This window comes from Podarcis liolepis (genome assembly GCF_965112155.1).
Source record: "Podarcis liolepis genome assembly, chromosome: 16".
Taxonomy (NCBI): domain Eukaryota; kingdom Metazoa; phylum Chordata; class Lepidosauria; order Squamata; family Lacertidae; genus Podarcis; species Podarcis liolepis.
Window position 1 is genome coordinate 10,924,496 of NC_139567.1, and position 14,416 is coordinate 10,938,911.

At 41.6% G+C, this 14,416-nt stretch overlaps 1 protein-coding gene across 1 annotated transcript in view; it reads left to right on the forward strand.

Moving 5' to 3' along the window:
- The first annotated feature begins 1,806 nt into the window (after nt 1-1,806).
- The window catches only part of TCF7L1 (transcription factor 7 like 1), a 66,427-nt gene continuing 53,817 nt past the window's right edge, over nt 1,807-14,416 (forward strand). Inside the window, exons 1-3 of the mRNA XM_083480547.1 lie at nt 1,807-2,103; nt 2,277-2,340; nt 4,599-4,729. Of these exons, the coding sequence (XP_083336673.1) occupies nt 1,873-2,103; nt 2,277-2,340; nt 4,599-4,729 (426 nt within the window). The 5' untranslated portion in view covers nt 1,807-1,872. The remainder of the gene's footprint in view (nt 2,104-2,276; nt 2,341-4,598; nt 4,730-14,416) is intronic.

Sequence of the window (14,416 nt, forward strand, 5' to 3'; positions counted from 1 at the left end):
ACACATGGCTGTCAAGAGACCAAGAGGCGAGTGTCTATTGGCCATGCATGCTGAGGCTGATGGGAATTGTAGTTTAGCAACATCTGGAGGGCCACAGGTTCCCCATAACCACCTTAACGGAAGCAAGAAAGCTGAGGAAATCCATTAAAATCATAGGTGCTGGAGGTTTAAAGTTGGGGCACCTCTCAATAATCAGTGCAGGTATGGCAGGAGGCAGTTGCTTGCACCAAACACACAAGTAGCCTTTAAGAGTCTGAAGAGATAAATCAAAGCAAGGGAAGAAAAAATTATTTTTTATGCGAGTTTGGAGAGCAAGGAGAGGGAGACAACACTTGTGCATGCTCTAGTAAGAATCTCATGTTCTTGTATTTTGACTTTGGGGAATGTCTTTTAAAAATCTGGTTTCCAACACATACCCTGCAGCAGAATTATTCTAGCCCACTCCCACAAGTCTCTAGAAGTTGGATATATTTTCTTGATTCTAACGCACATGCAAGATGCACAAATGCCAGCAGACTGTGTCCCTACCACCGTCCCCTGTGAAGTGAGTAACATGCTGGGGAATGTGTTTGAGAGTTTCAGGTATAAGTACAGTACTGCCAGATACATTGCGGGATTATGTCTGCAATTCAGAGCACATGTACTTGGCAAGGAAGCCTCACATTGAGACTTCAAGTCTTGTAGAAACATGTAGATGATCAGGCTGCCAAGCACCTATCCTATGCAAACTTAGCTCGGAGTAAGTCCCACTGAAAGCCATAGTGGGACTTGCAGAACAAAAGCCCCTCCCTTTACTGCGAAGCAGGGCTGCAAGCTTAACCCTTACTGACAAGGGAGTAAAATCCCATTGAATTCCATAGCATTTACTTCTGAGTAAGCACGGTCAGGACCGTGCTGCAAACCTCTCTAAACTAAACGGGAGCAAAGCGTGTTTAGGATTGCGCCTTACTTCTGAAACCAACCAAGCCCAGGATGGGGCTGCAAACAATTTTTCCTTTTTAACTAAAGTCCCCTGGTTATGGCTCATTTAAATACTGAGCAGAGAAGAGCCTTTTCATCATATATATATATATTTGTAAGGGGGCGGCTTTTTCCCCCTGCGGGAAGAGGGGCGTTTACAAAAACACAGGGGCTCCAATTCCCTCCCCCCTTTTTTTGGAACCCACTTTATTTTGCACGTCCCCTGAAAACCCCCCTATAGTAGTTCAAAAACATAAAAAGAATGATTTTTTTTGAGGGGAGGGAAGGAGGACATGCGTTCGTAGGAGTGGGTCAGGGTAACCCGAGTGAAGCCGAGCTGGGGGGTCCCTGGGCGAAAGTGATCGCGCGGGGGCGTGTGAAGCGGGTGGGTGGGTGTACTTGCCGTCACTTTGGGGGGGGGCGTAACCCTCCCCCTCCTCCACCGCTGGCTCGGGGGGGGGGTGTCAATTTGCAGCGGGAGCTCCTCCTCCCTCCCTTCCCCTTCTCCTCCTCCTCCCTCCCGGCCCCTCGCTCTCGCATTCCCGACCCTCCCCGGGTGGGCTAGGCAGGGGACCCCGCCAGCGGCTGCATCGGAGCAACTCTCGGGATCCTTTTCCTTCCTCTCTCTCTCCCCCCACGCCGCCTCCGGGGTGCCGCCTCCCCCTCGACCTCCTCCTTTTCCCGCCTATCCCGTTCCCTCGACTCCGAAAGAAGGAGAGAAAGAAAGAGAGAGGGAGGAGGAGGAGGAGAAGAGGAGCTCTTCGGCGCCTTCCTCTCTTCCGGAGAGTGTCAAAACTTTGTTCGGGCGGAGGAGGCGGCGGCGGCGGCGGGACGGGGCTGCGTCGAGAGGCCGGGCTGAGGCAGGCGGGGTGCGGGGAGCGGCCCCCCGCCGCACCGGGACCCCGCCGCACCATGCCTCAGCTGCAACCGGCCGGCGGAGGAGGTGGCGGCGGCGGAGGCGGCGGCGACGACCTGGGCGCCCCGGACGAGCTCATCCCTTTCCAGGATGAAGGCGACGAGCAGGACAAGGGCTCCGGGGGCCGCGGCTCGGCGCACGGCGACTTGGACGAGCTCAAGTCGTCGCTCGTGCACGAGTCCGAGAACCGCGGCGGCGGCGGCAGCGCCTCCGGCTCCGATTCTGAGGTAAAAAGTTGATGGCGGAGGGAAGGCGGGGGGGGAGGGGGCGACAAAAGAGAGCGAATGTGGGGAGGGGGGGGGAGAGAGGCTGCTGTTTTGAGTCGGGGGGAGCGGGGGGGGGCTTCGTCCCGAGCAAACGCCTCAACCCGCCCCCCTTTGTGCCTTTTTCCCCCCCACAGGCGGAGAGGCCGCCTCAGCAGCCCCGGGAAAGTTTTCAGAAGCCGCGGGACTCTCCAGCCGAAGGTAGAGGAACCCTCTTTAAATATCTATCTCTATATAATATATATATATGCGCCCCCCTCCCCAACCTCGAAATGAGGGAGGGGGGAGGCAGCGTTGTGGGGCGGCGGCGGCGGGGGTCGGAGGAGAAGGGGAGATGGCGCTCTCTCCTCAGAAGACGGAGGACCCGCGGCGACGACTCCTCGTTTCCCCCCCGCCTCGCCTTCACTTTTCTGGAATGAGGAGGAGGAGGAGGAGCTTCCCTTGGCCGCGCCGTCCCGTCTCCTCGCTGGCTTTTGTTGCTGCCCCCTTTTGGCCCTGATCCTGCGTTGACTCGAAAGAGGCCCTGAATCGCCAGTCGAGATTTGAAATCAGGGCGACGCGCTTTTGTATGTGTGTCGCTGCTTCTCTCTCTCTCTCTCTCCCCCCCCCCCCCCAACCCCCGCCGTCCTGAAGTTCTCTTGCTCGCAAGTTGAGCTGCCATAAAATTTCACGAGGCATTCTCGGCGGGCCTTTGCGTTTGAGTAAACACGCCTCTCATCTGACTGCGGAGCTGCGATCCTGATTACGGGGAGAGAGATTTCCAGTTAGCGGGATTTACTTTGGATTCCACAGATAACAGCCGCTGAGTTGTATGGAGATGAGTCCGTAAAGGAAGTAGGTGCAAGATTGCACCCAGGGATATTTCAATTAATGGGATTATATGGGCCTGATCGGGTTTGGTATGCTGATGTTGGGGCCACTGTTAGCCAGCATTAAGTGGCAGAGCTGCTCTGGAGTTAGACCTGTTGAAGTCCTTTGGGGAAACACACAAATAGAAGGTCTTGTGGTACTTCTCAAGATTATTGCGACGTATGTTATACCACAGGAGGACACCAGTCCTATCAGTACTTGCTGGGAATAAGCCCCGTTTATGTACAGTGGGGCTTACTTCCGAGTAAACATATAGGAGTGTGTAGTAAGTCTATCATTCTTTGAGCTTTCTATAACAGATTAGCCAAATCTGTTGCTTTACTTCTGAATAAACAGATTTAGGGTTAGTGTGAGGTACAGCAGAACTTTATGCATGTTTATGCAGAAGCAAGCCTTACAGAATTCAAGTAAACATGGGATTGCAGGTTTCCATAGAAGTAAGCCCCTCTGGGTTTAGGAGGATATACTTCCATATAGATAAAGAAACTCAAGTTTTATGAAAGGGAGAAAAAGATTGGAGATCTTGGATTGGGGGAGTAGGAATTTGTACACCAATATTTGCACTTACCAAATAACTTTTTGGTTTCTCAGCCTTTTTTAATAGTCACAACCCATAGACAATTTAAGATTGCAATCCAAAGCATATTTTCTTGGAAGCGTTATTCCACCGAAAACAATGGTACTTACTTCTGAATAAGAAAACATAGATTGGGTTTTAAACAAAATTAAAAACCCAATGTAAGCATCTTTCCTCAGAAATAAGTCCCATTTAATTCAGTGGGAATTACTCCCTTGTTGATTGTTGCCTTAAATCATTTTGGTTATGCTTTATATTCTTTCAGCCACCCTTTTGGGATGTTATCTCTCTTTGCTTCTTCCACTTTAGTTTAATTGCATACCTGTGAGTGCAGTAGAAGTTGTAATCCAACAGTTATTCTTAAAATATTTAACATGTAATGCAGTGGTGTAATTTTATCTACTTGTTAGTACAGATTTAAAAAAAATATTTACATTGACACATATCTTCCTGATTTCATTGTGACTTAAAAATGTAAGTCAGCTTCGCAATTGTCTTCTAGTAACCTTTTTGTACGCAGCAGGTTTCCAGTACCCTGCATTCCATATTAGTATTTTATGACCTAAAAATAAAACAGCAACAACCACCCCATTACTTTTTGTAATGCTTCCTTGCTTGGTCATCTGGAGGTCATGTTTACTAACCACAGAAACCCAGCTGTTACCAAGTATGAAGTAGGTGCTTAGTATCACATGCAGAAGTATATGTATACTTTTGTTCTTACTTGGGAGTTTTGTTTTGCCTCCATGTAAAAACAAAAGTGTACATCAGTTGCATGGGCGTAAATTCAGTTGCAGGTAAATACTGTCAATTCAAGTAAGACCTGAGTGCTATATTGACTGCAAAATAGAGCACATACACATAAGATGCCTTAGATGGCTTGCAAATCTCACATCTTATTTCTTTCTGTTCTGTAATTCTAGTTAACCCTACTTTCCTTAATCCCTAGGGCTGCATTTTGAAACAAACACTGTGTTTGCAGCCTTTAGCTAAGTGTCTTTTTCTTCCCTAGTAATCAGAAGACAGCAAGATGGAGGCTTCTTTAAAGGGACTCACTATCCAGGTTATCCCTTCTTGATGATCCCAGAGCTAGGAAGCCCCTACCTGCCCAGTGGAGCCTTGTCCCCAGGTGGTGCTCGCACAGTAAGTGCTTTGTTTTGGTTTGAGATATTGGTGTGATTAAAGTTTTCCTTCCTCTTCTATAAAGGTGAATTGTGATAGATGGTGTTCCTTTATGCCCCTTTGCACCACTGAAGAGTTCTGCATTACTGCTGATATCAAAGAATAATAAACATCATTTGAGGGCAACTCTTGTTGCATGGAATGTTAAAGATATCTCTTTTCCAGTGAGGAAGTTTGGAGATAGGCAATCTCCTGAATAATTTCTCTGCTCATTTTCAACTTAATGATTTACAGTGCTGAAGAGTTTTCATCTGTTTGAGTTGAAGATAAATTTTGTTTTAATGGATTTTATCCTTTCTCTCCCTACCCCACCCAATTTCACTGTTTAAATGAGTGTGTAGGCTGTTGCTACAGAGAGTTGATAGGCTCAAGAAATGTGTGAATTTCATCATCTTTCTTCAATTTTTCTGTGGAGTTCATTTATTTGTGATCAGAGTTCTAGGGAGGGAAAGGAGTGGGCCTGTGTCCATTTAGAATTCAGTTGAAAGGATTAGATCTAAGAGAAGTTACCCTTGGCATTGTTGAAGTAAATAATATCAGCGAATGACATTTAAAGTCTATTTAGGTACTGATAGGCTTAGAGAGGAAGTTTGTTAAAATTAGCATCTCTTATTTGCACTCCAGTAATAACTGCCATGAAATCAGCTAACTTAGAAACATTATTCTTTAGCACTCATTTTCAAACTGCATTCCAAAGAAACCTTGTTTAGTTTTGGCATGCCATCTTGGGGAACTTATGCTATCACTGTGCATCACACACATTGTGCACCAACAGAGGAGTTTTGCTTATGTTTTGGGATGCACTCTCGGTTCTTGCATCCTAACAGTGATTCTCAACAGACCTGTGTAAAATATGTGTGTTTCTTAGAACAAGCCATCTAGAATCCCCTGCTGTGTATCCAGGTGTTCTAAACTGGATGCATGAAGGTTCTTGTTTAGACTAGTTCATGGTGGGTGGCCAAAGATGCTTAATGAATATGATCTGCTGAGGCAGTGTCTGGAAGTGAGTACCTGCACTTGTTATATGATCACATAAAAACATTGAATGGCATAAGAATCTCTGATTGCTTTGCCGTTTATGACAACTTGGTTGCACGAGCGTAAGGGGTGTTTCAACATGCTTATATTTATTTAACAAAAATTATAGCTACTTTCTTAGTGAAACAATCTCTAGTTGTGCTTATTGGAGGTAAAGTTTCTCCAACAGGATTTAAAGGTCTGCCTATTGGGAGAAGGGTTTAAGAAGTGCCTTGTATAACTAAGCTTCAGTCCTCCTAATATCAATCAATAACAACTGTTATAACTACAGATAATGATGAGCAGGGTATTCTAAGGCTTTATGCAGATATAACTCTGCTGATCATTGATAGACCAAGAGTGAGCTGGTTTGCATGTTCTTTTTAAAGCTAATCCTAGTCATTGTTATTATTATTACATTTATTACACTTTGTTCACCAGAAGGTCCTAGGGCGGGATACAGCATTAAAAACAGTTTAAAACAAATTAACTACAGATGTAATGCTACATCATGGTACATTCTGATAGATGGAAAATAGGAATTTGTATGCAAGAAAGGAAGTGACTTTACTATGTTTAAGATTAACTGCAACATCAGCCTTTTCAATCAGGCATCCTCCAAATGTTTTGGATTAAACTCCCATCAACCCCAGTTATCATGGTGAGAGTGTCAGGATGATAGGAATTGTAGACCAAAGCATCTGGAGGGGCAGCAAGGGAACAACTATCTGATCAATACAAGAAACCAAACGCTTATCAATTTCAATGTAATATTACCAATTCAAAATAAACAATCAAAGCACCAAAATCTAGGTGCTGCTTGAAACATAGCAATAGTCACACAAAGAGTAACCATCAGTGTTCCAGAGGACTGTTTGGTCACTTTTGAGTAATAACTTTGATGATAAATAACTTTGAAGCATGTAGGATATTTCCTTGAAAGAACAGAAGTGAAATATTGCACTGATTGCCTTTATCAATTTTAATTAAAGTTGCAAGTCATTGATTCTGTGAATTTCAAAAGCTGTTTTCATTCCTTATATTTGAGTTTTAGTTTTTATATCATGCATATTTCATGTAAGACAAAATGAATCAATATAAATGCTTCAGAAATAGAAAAAGAATGGGCTATATTGTTGTAGTGCTTTATGTGCAGCTGTTCAGCAGTAGAATAAACTCCCAGGAGAGGTAGTGGACTCTCCCTTCCTTGGAGGTTTTTAATCAGACGTTGGGATGGTCACCTGTCATTTATGACCTAGTTGAGATTCCTGCATTTCAGGGGGTTGGACTAGATGACCCTCAGGAATCTCTTCCAGCTCTACAGTTCTATGATTCTATGGGTTATAAACTCATTATTAATGCTTTCTTCCTCTAAAAGAAGCTACTTTCCTTAAAGCTTGTGTTTCACACAGTTATAACTACAGTGTTCCACTGAAGTTGATTTATATAGCAAATTTGCATATTTTTTGAACTTGATGCAATTACTGTTTTATTTATGTCCTGTAGAAACTTGCTTAACAAAAGGCCAAAAAATGAAACCAAGAAGCCCCATCAAAACAGCTCTGTAAGCACATCTTTAACAAAAACAACAAATAATTTTGTGGCATCTTAAAGAATAGTAAATTTATTATAATACTTTATAAGAATATATTATAAAGAATTTTATCCTTATTAAAGTGCCACATGACTTGGCTGTTTTTGCTAAAAGTTTTCTTTAGTGAGTGGTTAAAAGAGAAAATCTCTGCCATATTTTGAATTGCCCCCTCCCTACTTTTGGAGGGGTAGGGAAGTAAGTTTTGCAATGACTTAACATTTGACTGTAAATTTTGATTGGAAAGGAACAAACAAAAGGATTACTAAACAGTGGCAAATTTAACTGCAACCTTTCTTTTCTTGTTTGCACTGCTTTTCTCATTTAAGCAGGAGACTTAAGACTTTTAAAAGCTGTTAATGGGCTGACATTGTGTGTCCTCACCGACATTAAAAGAAGTGATTAAGGAAATTGACCAAGCGTTAGACAGCAAATTGAATCCCCCTAAGCACAAACCCAAATGTCCCAACTCCAGTTCCAAACTCTGCAAATGCCATAACCCTCAGGAGCTCATTGTGTATTATGGCCATTGGGGATTCCCTGCCTGCGTCCTTAAACAAAAACCTATTATTATTCTGAATAGTGCAATGAACACCTTATCTGTGATATGTTCTCCCATCAAAGATCACCAGCCTTACTGCTTCATTCTGAAGAGTAAGAAATTTGATTTAGACTAATCCATAAATCTTAAGATGTTACAAGTATCTGAAAAAGTGTGCATGCACACAAAAGCTCATACCAATAACAAACTTAGTTGGTCTCTAAGGCGCTACTAGAAGGAATTTTTTTATTTTTTATTTTGTTTCTTGAGATGTTGGTAGTGCCAGAAAGTTTTAAAATAATAAGGCTTCACTCAATTAAAGAAACCTCAGTAGCTTAATCATGAATATTAGTTGAATAAACAAATTAATCAATTTTATTTGCATACATTTCTTATGAGTAGAAGCAGTAGCTCTGGGGCAAAAAGTATAGTACCTAAGCCTGCAACTTATGCAGATTTAACTGGTACACATTCAGCTGAACACACAAGGCAAATTGAAAAGAAAGAAAGAAAAGGGATGGGTGTCCAGGAAAAAGACAGTTCCATCTGCGACTGAACCCAATGTGTTTTGACTACATGCAGTTTTGGGTTTAGGCGTGATCACTGGAATGTGACCCCCATGTATGTATACTGTATGTATGTATGTACTTTTCTTTGTTTCAATAAGATGTAGGCCTGTGTTATAGCAAGCAATAATCCCAGAAGCATGCCCCTGTGTGTAAGAAAAGGGGGAATGCTTTTAAGATGGTGGCAGGTATCCGCAGATTTTAAGTACAGTACTCATATTGAATATAACTTTTCAAAATGTGCCCAAGTCATCCAGGATTTTTTTAGCTGATCAATTTGTTATAACACCTAATCAATTGAACTTTGTATCCCTAATAATGAACATATGCTGAAAACCTATAGTAATTTTGCCAGCTTTGTATGAGTATTAGTGGGAAACACTTGGTTAATTTGTAGCACTGTACTGCATTTTTACATGATTGTTAATGGCTGAATGGCTTGGGAGCAGGCCTACTCCCACAAGAACTTGCCCATATATTAATATCTTGTACTTGGCTCTTGCCTAGTATGCTCCTGCCTTTCAGAGATAAGGCGGGTAGCCAGAGTGATTTGGGTCTTTTCTGTGGTGGCATGGCAGCCAGACTTTGAACTTCTTCCCCAGTTTCATGCATCAGATGCTACCGCTATTTTTGTTCTTTTGTTTGCTGGTAGTTGAACATGATTTTATTTGTATAGTTATTGTAATTGTTTTAATGGAAATGTGTTAGCCTTCTGAGAGACACATCTCCATGTAGAACAATGGGATATAAATGTGATAGAAGCTTGAACAGCAGGATACTTAGCAGGGAGAAAAAGAGCCTTAGGCTTTCTTCCCTGGTTGTTCCATTTTTGTGGATAAATTTAAGTTTCGTGCCATATTTTAATGGAGATATTGGTGATAATATGCAGGCAGTCTTACTTGATTGCTCACTGGGAAGTTATAAAATATACAGTATGGGAAAATCATGTCTATTCAGAAGTGAGTCATGTTAAGTTGTCTGGGGCTTATCCTAGTAGGAAAGTGGGGTTAGGATTGTCATTTACATCACTTAAATACAGGTAGCCTAGTGTGTTTAATTATTCTTGCTGTTTTATAGTGGTTCTGCACCTCCTTCGTACACTGCAATGCAAAATTAGTTGCTGCAGGTCCAATAATATAAGATCGATTCTCTACAATTTTGGTAGTTCATGTTGGAAAGAAGTACCTGCTTTATTAGTCAAACGTCAAAGAAACCACTCTTCAGTACTGTAAGGCTTTGTTCCTGCTGTACCATAAAGTCTCTAAACTACCTACCTACCTTATTTTCTTAGTTGAAAATTGAAGGAGGTCTGGCTGCCTTGATTGCCATAAAGGAATATGTCTGGTTAGCCTTGTTGATACAGTAGAGGCAGCTTCTCCTCTCACTAACATGAGTGAATCTGCTGCCTCATGAATGTCCTGGTACCAGTATGTACAACCATTATATTCCCTGCATTAAAGAAATAAAGAAAACATTCATACCAAAACTTAAAATGCTGGTTTCATCTAGAAAAGGAAATAAAGGCAGGAGCATTGATTTTGAAGGGAATGAAACCCAGCAAGTTGTTGGGCAGTCACATTTGTGATCTAGCAGTCTCTAAAGCAGTGGTTCTCAAACATTTTTCTCTGGGCCACTTTCAAAATACAAAAATTGCTCATGTCACACTGAATTTTTTATTGATAAGAAATACATTGTAAAATGAAAAGAAAAAACTTCTCATTGCAGATCAAACACATAGGCTGAGGAACGTTTTCATCTCCTGTCTATGTGAACCTGAGACTCAGATAGCTAGCCACATATTGTCTACAAACTTTATTTTTGGGAGGTTTGCTTGGGCCTTCTACTGGTGTCAAATTAAACGAGTCTTCAGCTCTCTGTTTGAACGGTGATTCTGGATCACAACTAGGATTGCTGTCAGTATCACTTGATGATTTTCATCTCATTCTGAAAATATATTTATCCATAGTCTGCAAACAAAAGAAATTCGATACTGTAGTTTACTAAAATATACCACACTGATTTTTTAAAATGTTTCTTTGATTGTCCTTGAATCTTCCTGTCACACTTGCCACCCTATCCTGCTACACCAGTGTGAGAACCACAGCATCTAGTATTAAAGAAATTTCACGAGATTGGTTCTGATTGTGTCCGTTAACGTTTAGACTTTTGGTTCTGCAAGTATTTGAGCATTATATGCCTTATGAACAAAACAAACAAAACTGTTGTATAAGTTATAAATATTAAGGCTGCAATTCTGTTCAGTATGTAATATATGTTAAACATACCTTCATTTTCACAAAATTTATAATAATTTGGCATAGGTTAGAACCAGAAGCACATGACAAAAGACACTGAAGATGTTGGCTAGGGGTTGGAGAGCTATCCCTCAGTAGTTGGAAACTGCTTGACTAAAATTCCAGCTATGTAGGGACAAAGCTTGACAATCAGCATAGATCCCTCTATTTGTTTTGCTCCTGCTCTCATCTATGAATAGAAGTTAATGCCCAAACTGAGAGATCACATGGTTATTTGATTTTGCAATGTCCCTTACCTTCAATTAGAAGAAGAAACCCACTTTAAAGAAAATTACATTAAGCATGTAAGAGCTTTACCCCTCTGGCCAATGGAAGTTCTGAAGAGCCTTCCTGTGAGTTGAAAATCAAAATACAAAGATTTATAGAAAGTGCAATTTCAGCTGATTTACTTTACAAAAAATACATAAATCCCCAATGTCCATAAAACCATATCAATATAAGTAAGACTGGAGAAAACTACTCAGCAGCATGATACAAATTCCCAGCAGACATAATACACACTATTCACACAACCAATGAGGTTCACATAGCCCCTACACTGAAATCTTTTCAAAGCCAGGTAAAAACATATCTTTCCCCAAAGCTTGCATTGGGCTGCCAAAGCTTCTTGTGACTGTTGTGAGGTGGGATTTTTGTATATATTTTTATGAATTGCATGTGTATTGTTATGAATGTATCAATATAATCATATATGTTTTAAAATATGTTGTAAGTCGCTTGGAGAACTCTGCAACAGACTAACAAGTCTAATGAAGAATAATCACTTGCACAGTGTCACACTCATCGTTCGTTTACACAACCACTACAACATTTGTTGTCTCCTACAATAACTCTACCAGCCAAGCATTCATAGCAAAACCAGCCACACTGAACAGTATTACAACCACATATACTTAAACTCATATCCTTCCTATACAGGATCACTGCCAAGCATAGGAGCCAAATCCTAGGTGCCAAGGGGTCTTTGTCCCCCAATAAAATATTTGAGGGGGACAGACCCCTCTCCCAGTTGATGGCATTGCCATTCAAATGGTGTGCGTGCACTGTGTCATGTGATTGATTATGCAGGGCGGGGCTTACCTGAGCTCCCCAATATTTAATCAAGTTGGCACCCCTGCTGCCAAGCCTACAAGAGTAGCAAAATGTACACATCTCTGAAACTAATGGCCTCATATTCTGCATCTACTGACCTATCAGTTCACCCTGTTAAAGGGTTCACGGACAGCAGTTGCTTATGTAGGATTGGAAGGGCAGAATTCTGAGGATTTTCTCCCCAAAGATACCGGATAATAATGTTACCTTCAAAGAAAAACTTTTAGGATATATGTAGTGATAGTGTGATGTGTGGCACTGATACGTAGCTGGAGCCCACTAGAATGTCATTCGCAAATGACAAAGTTGGGTTTTTTTTGGAACAACTGTAATAGAAGAACTTGGAATTGATCCATGTTTTAAGTCCCTTGCTGTGCTTTGAGGAGCTGATTTTGCTGGCTGCTTTATTTTAATTTATTCTGCTCTTTTGAGTGCCTCGCATTGGGAAAGGGTTTAGAAGGTTAGATAGAAGCCTAAGTGCTTTGTCTCCGGGGAAGCCTTCTCTTCTTTCCTGGTAAAAAGTCTGTTTCTTATTTAGAGTTATTGTTTTGTTACATTCTTATTCTTTCTGTAACTGCTTCAGGCATTAGATAAACCCAAAGTTCTGCGTAGCATTTAAAAAAATGTTTTTTGGGATGAGTTGCAGCTGCTTTCTTACCTAATAAATGCAGAATGAGGGTGCTCTGGGAAAGTCCTTCTGTTGTAACTTAAGACTCTGATTTGGATGCATGGATGTCGGTTTGTGTGGAAGGAACCTCTACTACTAGTAAAGCAGATAGTTTAACATTGTTTCTAACAACTTTCTAAAAGGGTTCTGTATCAGTACCATAATGCTGGCTTACTACTCCTTTCTTGATAAATATTCATTTGCAGCATAGCAGTGCAAATTGTGCAATCGAAGCTTTCCACAATAATGTGGGATTTCGGTGCTTTAGTGTTCTGGTTTCCTTTACGTCAAATAAATAAACCAGGCTCAAATTGTGAGGTGTGCTTCTTTGCGGAGATGCATGCTCATGAAGTCAGCACTTTCCTCACTAGCCAAGTCAAGCATGGTGCTAATCTTCTCCTTCCACAGACCCAATAACTAAAATAGGCACTGTGAACAAACAGGGCTGTGCTATATTAGGCTTCCTGAATATCATCCAGGCCATGTACTTGCTTCCTGCCAGCTGGGAGTGAGAGACACTTAAGCCTTCCTAAAGGGGATGATTATTTCACAGTATCAGTTGTGGAAAGTTGTGAGGGGATACTGTCTGAAAAGACTAATGGGGAGAGAAGTTCAATCTGGGAGGAGCAGGAGGTGAACTCAAAAGAACTGGACAGTGTGTTAACTTTCTGTAGTCAAGTTAGCTGGAGAGGTCAGTAGAAGTAAATGTGGAAAGGTGTGGGAGAAGTCTGTACCCAACGTAAGGGGCAGTAGTGTGGCACCTCCAAACTGCAGGCCTGACAGGGGCCCTAATTTGACTTGTAAGGCAATTTCCCCAAGCTATGCACACCCACCTCACACCTGATATCATCAGATACCGTATATGTCATGGATTATTATTACTACTACATCTACATCATTTATATTCCACCTTTCCTCCAAGGAGCTAAAGGTGGCCTACAATATACAGTGGATAAGGTATATATATAGTTGCAAAGAAACATTCAGGAACTTTAAAATGAGCTCCTGATTGCTGCTCAGCAAATAGTGTTCCTGATTGTTCATTTCAAATTGGGTGCCCAATGTAAGCCCTGCTGGGATTGGTTCTACTTGGAAGCTACTAAACACAGCTTTTGAGTGGAGCAGTTCCCTTCCAAAAGCATTTCTTGAATAGGTTGCCTTTGTGTCAACCTTCTTGTTAGCTTGTGTTTGTTAGTTCTTGTTTGTTTTTTCTTTATGTGTAATTTTTTGTATAATCTCAATAAATATTCTTTAAAAAAAAGCATTTCTTGAAGTCAGTGCTAGTCAATTCACTGGCATTGACTCAAAGCCCTACTCGGATCAGCTGACATTTTTCTTTGCAGTGTGGCCTGCAAAGGGGAAATGGGTCACATGACACCAGGTGGTGTCAACATATTAGCTCCACCCACCCGTTAGAGTGGTTTGCCAGAACAGCAAATGTTATGGGACTTGCAGAACTGAGAAGTGAAAATGGATTGGCCTATTATGCTTATCATTTAGACAGTATTGAAAGGTTGTGGACATTTGTCAAAGATGGCAGAATCAACTGATGAATTTCTCTCTGTTACTTCTTTCTTGACTACATAGCTCTTTTTGTATAGCAGAAGGAAACATTGCTGGAATAGCGTTCTTTGGAATTGCCTTAAAATGCAAACAATCTGGTAGTTAAAATGATGTTCTCTTTTGGACAAGTGCTTGAAGGGTGGTGGTGGTGGTCTGTTTGAGGCACTGTTGGATGAACTTGAATATTTTATTCTGGGTTCAGATCTGGTTTGGGGATCAAAACTGCCTTGGTTGGTTTGCTGAACAATTTCACTGGTAAAGAGAAAACAATTGCGACTAGGGGTGCCCTATGTCTG